The sequence below is a fragment of the Gymnoscopelus microlampas genome (genome assembly GCF_963454915.1).
Source record: "Gymnoscopelus microlampas genome assembly, chromosome: 15".
In the NCBI taxonomy this organism is placed as follows: domain Eukaryota; kingdom Metazoa; phylum Chordata; class Actinopteri; order Myctophiformes; family Myctophidae; genus Gymnoscopelus; species Gymnoscopelus microlampas.
Window position 1 is genome coordinate 17869781 of NC_139952.1, and position 17086 is coordinate 17886866.

A 17086-nucleotide genomic window follows, 5' to 3' on the forward strand; every position below is an offset into this window, starting at 1 on the left:
TGGTATATGCTCATTTTCTATAATGTGCTCTCTAACACATTTATGAATACAACATTAAACTGTGCTGTGGGAGTAAGAAAAAGGCATACAGCCAGGAAAGGAAATATTTTATTCATCAATTTTGACTTCACAACACACATAAGAAAAGCATAGGGTAAACAAACGTGTCTCCATCAGATTGAATAAAGCACTGATGTGGGATCTCTGTGCCTCATACGTTTCAGCAACTTGTGCTCAAACCCTACTATAGGTCCATTGTTGTACTTTGTTACACTGAGACTTTGCAAGAAGGTAGTGATAACATCACCTAACCAAGGATTCATGTTGCTATACATGTTATTAGATTGTACTGATGTTTGCCTATCTCTTGATTAAAACTGCAGTTTTTAACTGACCTACTGTACCTAAAATAACTGTTAAGAAAATGTTGCATGATAAAAGGTTGCAGCTTCCTCAGAAGAACCCTGACTTTAGAAATACTGTATATTGCGACAGTTTGTTTAGGGTATTACAATCAGTATAAACTCAGTGATCATACTAATATGTTGTAAAAATGTTTAGAAAACAAATCAAAGGAAATGGGGGGAGAACAGAGGGGCTTTCCGATAGATTTTTTTGCGATTTCAATTTCAGCAGCCAGTGAAACGGAAGTGGAGTATTTTGTGGTAACTTGATGTGATTACTTGCTTCACCCAACTGATGGCTGCTCTCGAGGGGGGGGGGGGATTACATGTCTTGCTCAGCGCAAACTGGGGGTCAAAACCATCAACCTTCCCATTCGCAGATGGCCTCAAACCACTCAGCTACGGCTGCCCATGTCAAGGGGGTATACCATAATTTAATCTCAATTTTAGTCACTTAGCCCTTATATAAACAAACTGAAAGGGTCTGTGACTGTGACCCATCAGCATCACCACACTGCCAATAGCTTTAGATTCTCTCCCAACTTAACCCCAAACATGGTCACTAGCATCTTAATGGAGCTGCAGTTGTGGGATGGATTGTTTGCACCGCTTTGGTGCAACGTGAAAAAAAATCGCAAAACGGAGTGAATTTTCAGCGCTAAAACCAAAACCCTATGCTTTGAGGTTGTGCATGGTCACCCCCTACAGTATGTGACAAATTCAGACAGGGCAGTATTTTTTCCTTTGTATCTAATTCTAAATCCCAATTTATACTTGATCGTACGACAGTGGCCAGAAATAGCTAAACTACAAGCTCACAACTCGTCATGAGCTTGTAGATCTAGTTGTATAAATTAAGCATAAGACATTGTTTCCTTAAGTCATTACTAGAATCATAATAGGGGTGACATGACTGCATGCAGTAGAAGTCTGGTTCATTCTACAATGCTCCCTTGCATATCCTATTCACCTTCACAGTGTGCTACTTGTAAAGCTAATACGAGTAATGATGTGTGGGTTGACGAACCACTGCTTAAACAAAGGTCATTGCCTCATTGACAAGCCATTTAAAAGTTGGTGTGCTAGATGGGACAATATAAAACAAGATGCTATTTTGCACCCACGCTCCCTTTAAAAGAGAAAGCACAAATTACACTGCTCTCCATAGCTGGAAAGAATGGCAGTGTTTATACCACATTGCACAGTTCCTAACATTTTATCTCAAAATAATCTTTTTGAGTATTCTAAAAAAAACTATCCTTCTAACTGGAAGCAGGTACATAGAATCATCTGGCTCATCAGAGAGAACAGCCAAGGAAGAGTTGGAGGTAAAGTCCCATCATGCGCTCAACTGCCTGTCAGTGTCGATTTTAACAATACATTTCCCATTCACATTTCAGAGGGCTTAACGTCACGGGAAACTAAATGAGTTTCTTCTCTTGTCAATTGTGTACTAATGGCAACCAAGCCAGGGTATTGAAAGTAGCCATAATTGGGGTTTATGATGCATGCTGAATACTGCTAGCAAACAAAAACATACCTTTTCATGATAAATAAATGGATCTTTGGCCTTAATGTTTTCTCAGACCTGAGTGATCATGAAATACTTTTGGTTCTCCAGTAATAGCCATCCAAACAAGAGTTAATTTCCTGATAATACCTCTAGGTGGATTTAACTCCAATTATGTGACATTACAATTGCTGCATGGATCTCTGTGATAATTACTAAAGAACCAAACTTTGTTCTTAGAGGATTCTCAGGCCGCAGAACAATATTTTCTTTTTCTTCCAATAACCATAAGAGGGACTGTGATATTAATATCAATGCCGACTAGTAGAAAACCACTTACACCCTGACTATATACTTAATCCCCCAGGGCTCTATACTTGGCCCCCTCCTGTTTTAGCTCTACTCTAAATGTCTTGGCTCACAAGAGCTTGTAGATCTGCTATTTTCGTCAAATGTTTACCATCAGAATAGGGATGCTAGGGTTCAAGTGGTTACAGATCTGCTTTACACTGTTAAGCAGGAATTGTATTATAGGAAATGTATTTAATTTTGTCCAAGGACAATTTGTAGAGTAGCTGTGTAGCAGCTTCAAGGATTAAATCCAGGAATTCTGTACAAGAGACACACACAGAAACAGCCAAAAAGTACTACTGACTAGCAATGCCTTAACTCTGATTCAACATGAACAAAAAATGGGTGAACAACAGGAAAATGTATATTGAAATTGGCTGTCTTTCTTCCCAAACCAAGGTAACAGGATGCGTTCGGTGGATGTTGAACTATGGAAAGTTCTATTCTATTTCTGGTGTAGGGTTCTGCATGCCACCAACTGCCCACTTTACAGCTTTTAGAAGCCATATTTGGCCTGTGTTTGCCGACGGGTTAGCTTGTTTTCTGCCCAGTTGTTCTTCAATTCCAGTTCACGCTCCTTTGCCTATAAGTGAGGGGAGAGGATTAGAGAGGGGGCGATCAAACCTTCTTTGGATGATGCAAACAACAATGCTAACCAAATAAAAGAACACTTCAGTGAATTCAATTTTTGAAGGCATCAGACCATTCATAGAGGGAATGATAAATGTCTAACATCCCTAGCAAGAACAATACAAAAAAGTCAGGAATCATTGCAGCACTCACCTGGTGAATGAGATATGTGATCTGATGCTTACGTCGCTGTTGCCCTGTGGGTTGTTCTCCTTTTTTCTACAGGAAAAGAAAGATGATATTACATTATAGTTTCTGTTAATTGTGTGGCAGCCATTTATTGTAGCGCTTTAGCTCTACTTGACAACTTGCATATGGCATTTCTTATAACTGCCTATCAGGTGCCTCAGAGCTGTGAAGAATAGCTCAACCCGTTCCACGTTGTGGGACATCAACGAACGTCCATCAACACCACAAAAAAATCCAGTGATTTTAGTATACAGGCATTTGTAAATAAGTATACTGTAATTTCATGTTTTTCCAGCAAGAACATACTACAGTCAAAACATGGTTAGAATTAGTTTGTAGTATGGAATATGGACGCAGCGATGGTCAATATTAGAAACCCATGTTACCTTGCTGAAGGACTTGCGTTCCTGCTTCTCCTCCGTCATGCTCTTCGTCATCCACTGCTGGTTGCCGCTCAGCTGGTCATCTCCTTTGATCTCCAGGAACTTCACCTCCTCTTTGCCTCTGTTCCGTTTCCCCTGCAGCCTCATGAACTGTAAGATGGAGATGCAAGCTCATCTTACAGTCATCTCAAATGAGGTTTCCAAAGTTGAGCTGTATGTTCATACAGTATGAACCAAAACTATAAATAAAGTTACAAATAAAAGTCAAAGAGATATGCAACCCACCGCTTCATCATCAAACATGGCAGAGGAGGCCGGCTCTTCTCCATCAGGATTAGGATCCTGGAAGTATGGCTCGTTATAGTATCCCTGCCCAGGGCAAAAACAAATATTTTAACTCAATTGAATCCTAGAGTGTATACTATTAAGTTGATCTACAAGCAAATCATTAATCTCTTAGCAAAGGCCCAAAGACTACATTTAAATGCATGATATAGCCCACTTTTATCAGTTATGGTTACCTGTGAGTATGCTTCCGGTCCTTCTGCTGTCTGCTGGTACCCCCACGTCCCACTGCTGGCTCCTTCCTGGTTCCCCCCAAAGTCAAGCGGCGCATTGGACTGGCCACTGTCAGGTCCTGGTACAAGAGGGAGGAGAGAAGCAGGGGCTGCTGGCTCGGAGTCTAGACTGGGGACCACAGCAGGGAGAGACTTGGAGCTGTCACCTAAGGAGAAGTAGTTCTCTGGGGCCACATCATCATCATTGTCCTGATCATCAGTGGCTATCTGCCTAGCTAGCTGAAGGGCAGCAGACTTAGCTGCAGCTTTGATAGCAGACGGGGATGCACTAGAGCCGAGATGACTCTGGGCAGGTATTGTAGGCTTGGGTCCTTTGGACTCTATGCGCTTGGTGAGTGTGTGTGGAACCAGTGGTCTGTTGATCTCCTTCACACTCATATTTTTGGGCTGTGGTAGAAGAGATGACAAGCCTGTACCTGGGCCCTGAAAAATACAAGAGAACGGTTTGAGTATGAGACACAGAGAGAGGGCTGTCACGATCATTATATTTTACTTTAATTGTGTTTTTGGCATTGAACATCGGAACATATATAAACTTACACAGGGCATATATGACAAATAACTAGAACTGACATATTTAATAACTTCAAAATTGATATTTTTGGAAAATGTATGAACATTTTTCAACATGGAAACAATTGAGACGATTGTGCAAAAATAATTGTGATTATCTCAAATAATTGCGATCAGGCGATTATGTAATTGTGACAGGCCTAGTGCATTGTTGTTGTTGTTACAATACTATCCAAATGGGACAAATGATTCCTTTCATTGTCTCAGCCAGGCCGAGACTATGTTTTGCCCCCTGTCCGTCCGTGTGTGTCCGCCTGTGAACAGATAATCTCCGGCACTGTTGGCTCGATCGATGTGAAACTGTGCAGTGTGCACACGTACAGATTTTGTCCAAACATCACGCAAATCGGTACACATTATCTCTATAGTCATGTGATTAACATGGATCTGTCAAATTTTCATATTCCATCCTAATTGGCAGCTAAAAGTTGCAGTGGCTCGTTTGCAGCAAACACATTCCCACTAGGCCAAGGAAGAAAGGTCACCCTTTTCACATTAGCCTATTATAGCGCCACCAGCAGGCCGATTTTTGTATAACACATTTTATTAAGTCAGTCTCCTACAGAGGCTGAATTCTGAACATTGCTGGCCCACAATAATCTACCTGACCTGGCGGAGACCTGTGCTCCAAGAAGCACTTTTTCTGGTTCCATTTATTTCCTACCTCATTATTTGTAAGTAATGGGACACTAAATGACAGAGTGGGGAATATATAGAGAACAGGACTTGAGTAACTAAATCTAGGCTGGATCCAATGGGAGACACTCTTACCTGAGGTTGTGATTTCTTCTTTACGGGCTCATCGTCATCAGAGTCTGACTAAATGACAAGGCAAAGAAATTCACATTTCATATGGTTATGAGCAAAACAAAGCGATAATGAGTAAACACTTGGTTGAAACAACAACAACTCAAGACTTACATCAGCTCTCTGGATTTGTGGTATGGTAATTTTGACAGGCTCTGTTCGCTTCTTGGGCTTAGGTAAATTGAAAAGTAAACCTCCTTTGGATGGCTGAGACTCCAAGCCATCATTTGACGAAGTGTCCCTTAGTGATGACAGATTAGATCTTGTCTCCTTCGTGGGTCCCTCGTTCGTTGGAGTATTTGAAGCTGCACTTTTAGTTTTAGGAGCAGGCAGGAGTGAAAAGAGTCCTGCACTCCGTTTGCTCCCCGGAGGCTGAACCACAGAGCTTGTTTCTTCTGCTTCACTCTCACTGTCACTGCTTCCATAAGCTACTAAAGACGACATGTCTGCTGATGTTGATGCTGATGATGATTCTGCCACAATTTGTGGACAGTGTTGCCAGATTCTGCGAGGGAAACAAGTAACCAGGTCTATGAAAACAAGCCCAAAAGAAGCGACTAGGCTACGGTTGTTTGAAAATAGCAGATCTACAAGCTCACAATGCGTCGCATCGTTGTGAACTTGTAGGTCTGCCATTTAAAAAAAAAAGACAAAAATAATCTTGAAGAAAATAGGTAATTTTGGAACATTTTAACAAGACAAATATTTTATGGAGGGTCCCTGATACAACATATATACAGAGATGGGGTGGTCTCCACAGACGGTCTGTGGACAAAATTAATACATATTAATTTGGGGGTCCTTGACATGAAACTATTTCAGATCCACTGGTTTGAACAACATTAGTTACAACATTAGTTGACAAGTCCAAATAACCAATTACACCTTAGAAACAAGTCCAAAACACAGCAACTAACCAATATTTTCAAGCAACTTTACAGAAAAGTCAGCGCAAAGTCCCTTATAATAAACCGACATGGCAACACTGGTTGTGGACATGGATCACTTTCAAGAACTAAACCGGTTTAGGTCCAAAAGCAGTTACTCACGTTCGATTGCCTTTTGTGATGAGGTGACTTAAAATCGATGGTGCTTTTTGCTTCTCAAGCCACTTCAGATCAGAACCAGGGGGGATGACCAACTTCGGAGCACCAACTAGGCCCCACCAACTACCAGGCTTTTTCTTGTCGACTCAATGAATTTCGTATCACTTGGACAATGCATATTTAAAGCACCATTTCATACAGCAGGTCCACTAAGCTACCGCAAAATAAGCGCTGTGCAAGACGCGAGAGCATCGAAGTGGTTGAAGGAGAGCTGCAGATCTCATCAAAACAAACAGTAGCTTCCCCCCATCAAACATTAATGTTTGGAGCGGGCACGTCTTACAGTGTTGCCAGATTTTGCGAGAGAAACAAGCAACCGGGTCTAGGTAAACAAGCCCAAAAGAAGCCGCTTACTTAGGCCACATCGTGAGCAATTTAAATCTGTATTCATCATTCAGCCATTTGAAAATAGCCGATGTACAAGCTCACAACCCGTTCTCAAGTTTGAATATCTAAAAAAAACAAACATTTTAACACAAATCTGGTACAGGGGTCCCTGGCACAAAACATTTGTCAGATGGGGGTCCATGTGGACAAATACATATTAATCTGGGGGTCCCCTTGACATGAAAATGTTTAACAACCACTGGTTTGAATAACAGTAGAAAGCAAGGCCAAATAAGCAACTACACTTTAGAAACAAGCCAAAAAAACTACCAATATTTACAAGCAACTTTACAGAAACACAAGCTCAAAGTCGCTTATAATAAGCCGACATGGCAACACTGATGTCTTGCGCACTCCTCTGCGCACCTTCTTCTTCTTTGTCATGTTTAATGGAGCTTAACACACAACTTATGACGCACATTACCGCCACCCACTGACAAGCACGTGAAACAAGAATTTATTATAGGCCCTATTATCTATTAATTAAATCCATTAATATCAGTCTCCAATCTAACCGTACTCGCCTTAATGTTAATATCAATATCCATTTTATAAAAAAAAAAAAAAAAAAAAAAAAAGTGTTATTTTATATACATTTTTGCCCTCGTCCTTAGGAGGGACTGAAGGAAGGCCCTCTGCTGATGATTAAAAGCTTACTGATAAAGGCTTGAAGTAAACACGACAAGGATAACATTTCCATATAATAACAATTTTACTTTCTTGCAGGCAAATTTTTGTTATATTATATTATATGAGTTATATTGCAATGGCATTTGCTGTATGCTGTTGTTTGCACCCCCTTCCATTAAAACATCTGTTCTAGCAAAAATAAATATAAAACACAAATACAAATAAATAAATATCAGATTAAAAAAATATGCTACATTCTTTAATTTTGTATTTTGTCAATGGAGAAAATGAATGGGGGATTTCCCTCAAACGAATCCATCCAGCAGGGGGCGCTTTATCTGCGACTGTGTGGCAGTGTTGCCATGTCTGCTTATTATAAGCCATTTTGGACTTGTTTTTCTGTAAAGTTGCTTGTAAATATTAGTTGCGGGTTAAGTTTTTTTGGGCTTGTTTCTAAAGTGTAATCACTAATTTGGGCTTGTTTCCTAATGTTGTTTAAACTTGTGGTTATCAAACATTTTCATGTCAAGGTCAAGGACCCCCAAATTAATATATATTTATCTGCGATCCCCCATCTGAAAATATTTTATGCCATACAAGAGTTGTGTTGTTAAAATGTTTCAGAAATATTCAATTTTTCAAAATGTCTTAAAGATTTTTCTTTGGAAAATAGCAGATCCTTGTAGATCAGCTATTTTCAAATAGCCAACGTAGAAGGGCTTGTTTCTCTCTCAAAATCTGGCAACGCTGCTGTGTGGTAGAGAGAGTGTTGGGGGGGTGCGTCTATCGAGAGGGAAGCGGGTTTCAATTTCAAACCATAACACCTCGAGGAGAAGCCTGTGGATTGATCGGAGATCAAAGAAAATACGGACTTATTTTCGGCGTTGATGGACTGATCATACAAACATCCATACCTGATCGGTGTATTATTGACCCTGCTTTGATGATCCCTCTGCCTTGGCTTCCAAACATCCGCGTAAAAGTCTCGCAGCTCTTCGCGGTTTGCAGCTCCATTTGTGGTTCCATTTGAGGAGATAAACTAAAGCTTTGCTTAGTTTATTAAGAGAGGCGATCGCTGTGGTAAATTACCGAAACGTTTGCTTCTGATCTGACTTCTGTTGATTGATATTACTACACACGCCATTCATTCAAACATCTAACATGCCGAGGACGAACAGGCAAAGAGAGTATAAACCTGGGGATCTGGTGTTTGCTAAGATGAAGGGATATCCACACTGGCCCGCGAGGGTAAGTAACCCGACGTTATGATCCTCGTTGTGATCCATATGATCACCATGATCCATATGTTTACTACTACTCTTTACGGTCTATATTTAGGCCCACTACGGTTAGCTCGTGTTTTAGCCTAGCAGAGTTACGTTAGTTACGTACAGTGCTGTAAAGTAACTAAGTACATTTACTCAAGTACCGTACTTAAGTACAATTTTGAAGTAATTTTTACTTTTTCTGGAGTATTTCCAATTTTCTGTACTTTTGCTTCTACTCCACTACATCGGAGAGGAAAATGTTGTACTTTTACTCCACTTCAATTATTTGAAAACTTTAGTTACTAGTTACTTTGTAGATTTAGATTAATATTACAAAACATTAAACACACGGGCATTTGAAAATAGCCGATCTTCAAGCTCACAATGTGCCGCAATGCGACGCACTGTGAGCTTGTAGATTTGCAATTTAAAAAATATTGTTATACATTTGAAAACTTGTGAAATGGGACATTCTGCATAATGAATACTTTCTACTTTTGGTACTTTAAGTACACTTTGATACCAATACTTTTGTGCTTTTACTCAAGTGAATTTTGAATTCTGAACTTTTACTTGTAACAGAATATTTCTACATTGCAGTATTGATATTTTTACTTTAGTAAATGAGTACTTTTCCCACCACTGGTTACGTAGCCTACGTCAGACAGACACAGTTCAGTTGGATGATTCATTTTGAGAAAATAGTCCCTCCAGCTTCCAGAACTCTGACCAATAACGGAAAGGTGACATTATTTCAATCAAATATGTTCACATATGTTTTACTCATTGGCCCCAATGAATATATTATTAAGTGAAAGTCGTTTAAAGTTGTTTGATGATGCAACACGCAAATGAACATATAAAGTCCTAACGGTTATCCCCGTGCCTACTGACTGAGCCACGTTGTTTTGTTCAACAGTTAACTGTTATCACAATCATCACAGGGTGCAAATGGAACGGGTCCATTTGGTTACATTTGTACCCTCTTTCAGTTACATTTAGGATACGTTGAAGCATTGAAACGACGGATCCATATGGTTACATTATGTACACTATCAGTTACAAATCGGTACTTTGACACATTGAAATATGTGTTTTGAAGTGTTTCGTCACGTCTTGATTTGGTGGCTTTGAAACTGACATAAATTATTTTTGTGGCTCAACACGTCAATAGTTCTAAGCTTTTATAGGTAGTTATAGTTTGTTTGTTTATTTATATTATTTATAAACCAATGGAATATTGTAAAAAATAAAAAATAAATCAGTTTCATCATTTGCTAGGGAGGAAGGTGAGGGGCATAATCCTTTGCAAAACATGCATTGTCTAAGTTTCTTTCATAAGTAACACTTTCCAAACCACAGTCACACATCCTTTCACTGTTTCCTCTGTAATTCATTTAGCATGGTGGTGTGCTAGCCTCTGGTGTGCCACCAGCCCATGTGCACAGTCTGTAAAAGTTAAATACATAGCAACAAAGCAAAAATGATCTGAAATGCAGTGCTGTACTCATGTTTAGATACCATTTATATTATGATGAAGACAGTTTTGGCATTGCAGTCTACACAACACAACCAGGGACCCCACCAAGAATGCTCTGGGTCATACAATTACAGAGAAAAAACTGCTTCCCTATCCGCCATACATGGATCAAATGTATCCATTTCCAGAGGCGAAAATGTACTTGAATATTACCAGTGAATCTGACCAGTAGGCCTGAATGGGAAACACAGACAGGACCTATTCTCATAATGTCATTACTGATTGCTCTTTGTAGACTACACTCCATTTCCCTCCTTTTTTAATCATATCAGACAGACTCATATGTTGACAAAGCGGCTCTATCAGTGAATGTCAAATGGTCTCATTGGCTGGAGGCCTTATAACATGCAAACTGACTCTACGATAGCAAGGACTGTACAATTATTAATACAAATAAAAAATCATCGTGATTTTATGTTTCACATTTATGTATCATGAAACTTGGCAAGTAATTCATACACCTTATTTGTTCTGCTGTAACCAGAACACTGCACAACCCATCTCCCCCATCCTCACAGAGGCCATTACATACCATTTAATATAATGGTACCAAATACAACAATGAGCAAAACGGACATTAAGAAAATGGTCAAAACTGATTTCCACCAAAAATCATAATTACAATAACTGTGATTACAATATTAAGCAAAGTAATGAAGATTATCATTTGAACCATAATGGTGCAGTCCTACTGCATGCTCAGCCATCAATATGATCCTTACTTGTGTCTTGCTGTCCACTCTCTGTCATGTACAGTTATTAGACTAGTGGCTGTTCATATGATATAGGCAGAAACGCTAATGGTTACAAAGTTCTGACTTCCTTCCTTGCTTTGTGTGTGTGTGTGTGTGTGTGTGTGTGTGTGTGTGTGTGTGTGTGTGTGTGTGTGTGTGTGTGTGTGTGTGTGCGTGTGCGTGTGCGTGCGTGCGTGCGTGCGTGTGTTATGACATTTACTAAGTTGCCTTCTTATTCACAGATTGACGAGTTACCTGAAGGGGCAGTGAAGTCCCCGTCTAACAAGTACCAAGTGTTCTTCTTTGGAACACATGAGACGTGAGTAAAATAGTGTTTTGTGACCAATTTCCATAACAGCTGCAGCATTACTCCTGTCAGGTGCTGACATTGTGGGTTAGGCCAGTTCTAGCACCACTTGACACTTAAAAATGTACTGATGATTACTTACGGACACTTTAAGCTGCACTATGTAACTTTCCTCTTCTACCCTGGATTTTAACCCGGTTTCCTGCGCAAGTGCTGAAATGTTTACCATTGAGCTAATGGAGCCTGCCTGCTCGCTCAGGGGATAAATTGAATCAGGTCAAAATTCGTGTCAGATCCTGTGTCTAGGTGAGGCATGACCTTTGACACCATCTAAATGTCTCAATAGAGGAGCAGGGTGACAAAATACAACCACCCCAACTGTATAACGTATATTGTATTAACATACTCTACTCTACAGATTGGACAAAATGTTATTTTATTCATTTTAAAAAGGTTACATAGTTCCGCTTTAAGGCGCTATATTTTTAATAAATGATAAAATAATAATTATAATAATGATCCTTATTTTGCTGGTTTAGTAACTGAAAAGGATAAACCATCAACCATATAATAAGGTGTAACTTATTTTAATATCAATTGATTGATTGATTGACATTTTTTATTAGGCAAAAGAATGTAAAACAACACAGTTACATGTATAATACTTTTGTCTAAAAGGTCCGACCAAAAAAGTCCTTGCGGACTTGTTTCCGTTGGGGTCCTTGAATTAATTTCATAGACATATATAGTAGCAACCAAACATTTCAAATCAACATAAAAAAAACAGGGGAAAAATACCACTATGTACAAAAAAAGCATCATGAAAAAAAATAATATATATATATATATACAGAAAAAAGAACAATAATAATAATAATGGCAGCCATGTGATTATCTTTTTTGATCTGCAAATGGGTCAGAATGACATTTGTTTGTCTAAATATAGCAAGATGGACAAAAGTTCTTGGCACAAGATGCAGAGTTTTTGTTTGTTGTTTTGTTTATGTAAATATTATAGTGGATGAGTTTGCATATCAACGACAAATGACAAACTTGGATGCTGGTTGATAACTGTAACATTTGTCTTCTCTTAGGGCATTCTTGGGGGCCAAGGACTTGTTCCCCTATGACGAATGTAAGGAGAAGTTTGGAAAACCCACCAAGAGGAAAGGCTTCAGTGAGGGGCTTTGGGAAATCGAGAACAATCCCACAGTAACACATGAAGCCTATGAGGTGTGTCTGACATTTCAATATGTTTTATCAATAATATTTGACTTTGCAGACTTTTAGAAAAGTAGAATGAATGAATGAATGTTTTATTTCCGTGTCCGGACAATTTCTTGACCCATCCCTCATGGGATTATCAGACACATCAATTTTAAACTAAAAAACAAAACAGTAGAAATGTTATAACCACTAGAACCTTAGCATCCCCATCCTGGACCTGTCATGATAGGCAAATATTTGTCAAAAATAGGCGAACATTTGGTGAAATTAGCAGAGCTTGTATATCGTCTATTTTCGGTAAAGAAAATTGTCTTAGAGGGAAAAGTGAACTAAGTACAGGGACCTGGGGGACTCGACTATTAATTATATAGGGTTTAAATGGTTAAGAACACTGTTGTTAACATAAATGTGTGGAAGTTCACTTTCTTGCTTTTTTGCATTCGACTTACTTTTGACACTTTACCCTGAAAACATGATCATGCATGGTGAAACTCTATTTTGGCCTTAATTTCCAACAATCACATTTCTCTCTTAGGCAGAAGAGAAAAAGAATGAGACAGAAGCGGCAGGTGAGACAGAAAGTGTGGAGAAAGGAGACGCAGACGCCAGCAGTGATGAGGATGAAGGAGCCCTGGTCATCGATGAGAAGAATGAGAGGGGTGGGGCTAAACGGAAAGCAGGGGAATCTACAGAGGTGATTTTTATTTATTCATTATATAGCCATGCAAGTGTTCATATAAAGTGCACAATTAATCCAAAACAGGATTGGGGAATACCCTGGTAACACCATCCAATGCAACAGACACAACCCTTCCCTTCACACATTTAAGTCACAGGTTTTCAAAGTGGGGCCACTAGGCCCCATGAATTCCTGTGAACTTTTCTTTTATTCAATTCATAGGATTCTTGTGCCTGTTTAACCACTGTCAACCTGGTATCCCTATTTTGGGCTTTTTGTTTTTCAGAAAACGTAGATCAGGATTTAGAAGGTGTTTTTAGAATCGGCCACAGGTCTAAATTACTTTGGAGAAAATGCAAACAAAAATACTAAATCGAAAAATAAAGCTCTGTTTATGTACGATAGATGGCTGAAGCTATATTTGGAAAATAACATTTATTAATGGCAGTATGATTCTTTAAATTGCTGGTGAGGTTTTTTGTCATTCCTGATTAATTTGAGACATAGAGTGAGGATCTCATACTAATCTTCGCACTCTGGGACTCTTGCTCAAACGCTTGGCAGGCATCTCCAAAACGGCTGAAGGACACAGATGGGGAGGGAGACTCAAAAGCGGACGACAACAAGTCTAACAAAGAGGTGAAGCTCAATGATGTGGCAGGTTCCAAGCCCACTGCTCCATCTACGTTGAATGAGTCAAAGCCAGAGGCCCAGGAGAAACCACCTGCTGGGGACCGGCTAACAGAAGACAAGGTATGACCCTTATTGGAGTTTGTTTTATTTTTCTTGTGGAACTTGAAATCAAAAAAGGATCATTGTAAGAGACATGCAATATTACATTTCTTTCCATGGTGTGTGTGTGTGTGTGTGTGTGTGTGTGTGTGTGTGTGTGTGTGTGTGTGTGTGTGTGTGTGTGTGTGTGTGTGTGTGTGTGTGTGTGTGTGTGTGTGTGTGTGTGTGTGTGTGTGTGTGTGTGTGTGTGTGTATGTATGTATGTATATATTTTTTTTAAGCAAAGTTGGAATATATTTGGAAATTTGTTTTGAATAATGTGTTCACACTGTTCACCTCTTTCAGGCCTTGACAGACAGTGCTTAAAACCAACTCAGAAGAAAACCCAGAGCCAACAGCTCTTCTCTCTGGAATTGGAAGCAACAAAACAGTAAGCTGCAGGAGGCTAGATTTCTGCTGTTTAAACAAATAATTTTAAAACCTAAATATGTTTGTATTGAGAGATAAACACGTTTTCATTTGCTATTTTTGGGATGTTATATATCCCAGAATTTAAAAGTTTGCTAATCAGATTTCAAACAATTGAAATGAGCACTTTAAGGCTCGTTTATAAATGGGAATTTGTTCTGTGTATATATTTTTTATTTCAAAGTGCAATTACATAATTACACAGTCTGGACGCTAGGTGTCAAATTCATTTCTGGTTAGACGGAATGCACGCTGAATTCTTATGATAATGAAAAGGAAAAAAACCTACCATAAACAAAAAGAAAATGGCAGTTTGAGGGGGGGAGATTCAAGTAACAAAACTAAAACGTGTACCCATTAGGCCATACAAATTGAATTATGTGTTTAACAAAATTTTTGTTTTAGAAAAGTGAGGCTGGGTGCCCTGGTGGCTCAATCTGTTACTACACATCCACATTCTTATGTCTCGGTTTTGAATCTGACCTAAAACCAGTGTTGCATGTTTGCCCCCCCCAAAAACAAAAAAAAACAAAAACACTTTGGCCTCTTCAAAAATCGTCCTTGACGGCAAACATCTGCTGAACCATTGACACATGCATCACCTTTGTCGCGAGATAGGCCTGGAAATGATAATGACACAGCCAACTTTGAACCAAAGAATATTCCCTGATTCTTCTCCAGGGAATGCAAACAAAATATAAAACTTTGGGTTATGAGACAGTGACACTGGGCACCGTTAAACATTGTTTTTTAATTTGTGTGGCCCTAAATACATAAGTTGACAGTATATTGTTTTGAAAATGGGAGGATTCTACTGAATGTTGTATTACCGGTTTATAAAATAACAAATCTGCAGGCTCTTAAATATGCATACATGTATGACTTTTCTTTTTGTTTGACCCCTCCTCCTCTGTTTTCTCAAGCCTGATCTCAAAACAGGCGATTTATTTTGATATATGATGAGTCGCACTTTCGAAGCTGTTTCGCCTCATTAAGCCTTGTCTAGTTTACTGTAGGATATTAATATGCTTGATAGCTTTTGTTGCTGATTTCATTGCATGCTTCGTAGATAATGACCAAATTATGCCATTAGTATTTCACTAGATCCCATTAATTACTTACTTGGCTTTTGAATGTCTTGAATATGTAAGCCCCAATTGAGGAGAATGATAGTATGACTTTAACAAAATAAAAATAAAACGTTGTGATTTGTCCCTCTGTACTTTCCAGATTAACTTAGTTTGATGATGATGATGTGCATTATTAAAAAAAAAAAAAAAAAACATTCCTGAGTGTTATTGTGTCTATGCTGGGTCCCTAAATAAAATAGTCAAGAAATTACATAAGGGGGATGCTGTTCACTTCATTTGCTCATATGTTTTCGTCAAATACATTTTGAGTCCACTTTGTATTAATTTGCTCTGTCTTCTGATTTTTCATTTGGCTCATAATGCTGACATTGCTAGCTACTGATAGCTAAAAGTAGGAGGACATTTCAAGAACCATTAATTGCATACAGCAGTCAGTAGTACCAAAGTATGTTTATTTTATTCTAAAATGTGTTTCTTGCAAGTAACACGCAGTACGTTTGAAGTCAGCTGTCAATGCCTAGCATTTGCTGAGCCAAATCTCTGAAACTGTTTGTAATTTCTCTATCAAACACACTTAACTGGAATATTAAAATTTTGTTTAGATGGTCTCATGATTTTGGCTGTGAATCCAAATTGTGGATCCAAAGTGTGAGTAAATATTTAATTTGACATGTTGAATATGCATATATTTAATTTATCTTAAGAGTCTTGATTATGGTGTGGTTTTTTTTTTCTTTTGAGGTGGTATTGAATCTTCAAATGTGTTGACGTATATGGTGTTTTGTGTCATTTGTATGTTATATTGATTATTTTGACAGCCCTTCACCCTGTAATTATTCATTATTAATGGAATTTAGGGAAAAATCACTTCTTGGAATTGAAATAACCCTGAATGTTTTGCTCACAGTTAGTTTGCTATCCATGTCCAGACATTCTGTACTGTCTACCAAGACCCTTATGCCACTACCAAATCCCACTGATTCATAACAAAATGGACAGTGCTCAATTCCGCCACATAAATTCCCATGGTGTATTATCTTGTAATCCTTGGTTTAGCTTCATCTCACATTTTCAAACTGTCCCTCGGCTTAATCTATACTGCTCAATTTTATCATTATAGTCGCTAGTTAGTTAATTAATAATTCATTAATAAACGTTGATTACAAAAATAATGCACCTATTTGTGTAATCTTTTGTGATGTCTTGGGAGGTCGTGAGATTTTCTCTTGGAGCTTTAGAGGAGTGGGTGCAGGAAATGAAGACAAAGCACTGTCTTCTCATAACAGGTCAACGTAATTCTTGCGAACAGAAGATATACAAAACCACAATTATTTTAATCGAAATTCTAGTTTGCTGTATTTCGTAAAAACATTTTTATTTCCAAATTATTGAATTCAAGTGCTGAGAATTGAGACTATGCCGTGAACATTATATCCATATGCATAAATGATGGTCTTTGAGTTGTAAACCTTGACATTTAGGGGCTAGGGGC

General features: G+C 38.6%; 2 protein-coding genes across 2 annotated transcripts; one reads left to right on the plus strand and one right to left on the minus strand.

The window, feature by feature from the left end:
• Positions 1 to 92: 92 nt before the first annotated feature.
• prcc (proline rich mitotic checkpoint control factor) lies at positions 93 to 6808 on the minus strand. The gene is made up of 8 exons (XM_084081274.1): positions 6475 to 6808; positions 5540 to 5930; positions 5390 to 5437; positions 3989 to 4468; positions 3753 to 3836; positions 3471 to 3617; positions 3049 to 3114; positions 93 to 2848 (listed from the first exon to the last, which is right to left on the minus strand). The coding sequence occupies exons 2-8, from the start codon at positions 5867 to 5869 to the stop codon at positions 2762 to 2764; spliced, it is 1242 nt and encodes a 413-aa protein (XP_083937400.1). The 5' UTR covers positions 5870 to 5930; positions 6475 to 6808; the 3' UTR covers positions 93 to 2761.
• A 1504-nt stretch (positions 6809 to 8312) lies between these two features.
• On the plus strand, positions 8313 to 16811 carry LOC311061432 (hepatoma-derived growth factor-like). Its single transcript, XM_084080079.1, has 6 exons — positions 8313 to 8796; positions 11333 to 11409; positions 12492 to 12630; positions 13160 to 13318; positions 13868 to 14056; positions 14381 to 16811. The coding sequence occupies exons 1-6, from the start codon at positions 8710 to 8712 to the stop codon at positions 14399 to 14401; spliced, it is 672 nt and encodes a 223-aa protein (XP_083936205.1). The 5' UTR covers positions 8313 to 8709; the 3' UTR covers positions 14402 to 16811.
• Positions 16812 to 17086: the final 275 nt, after the last annotated feature.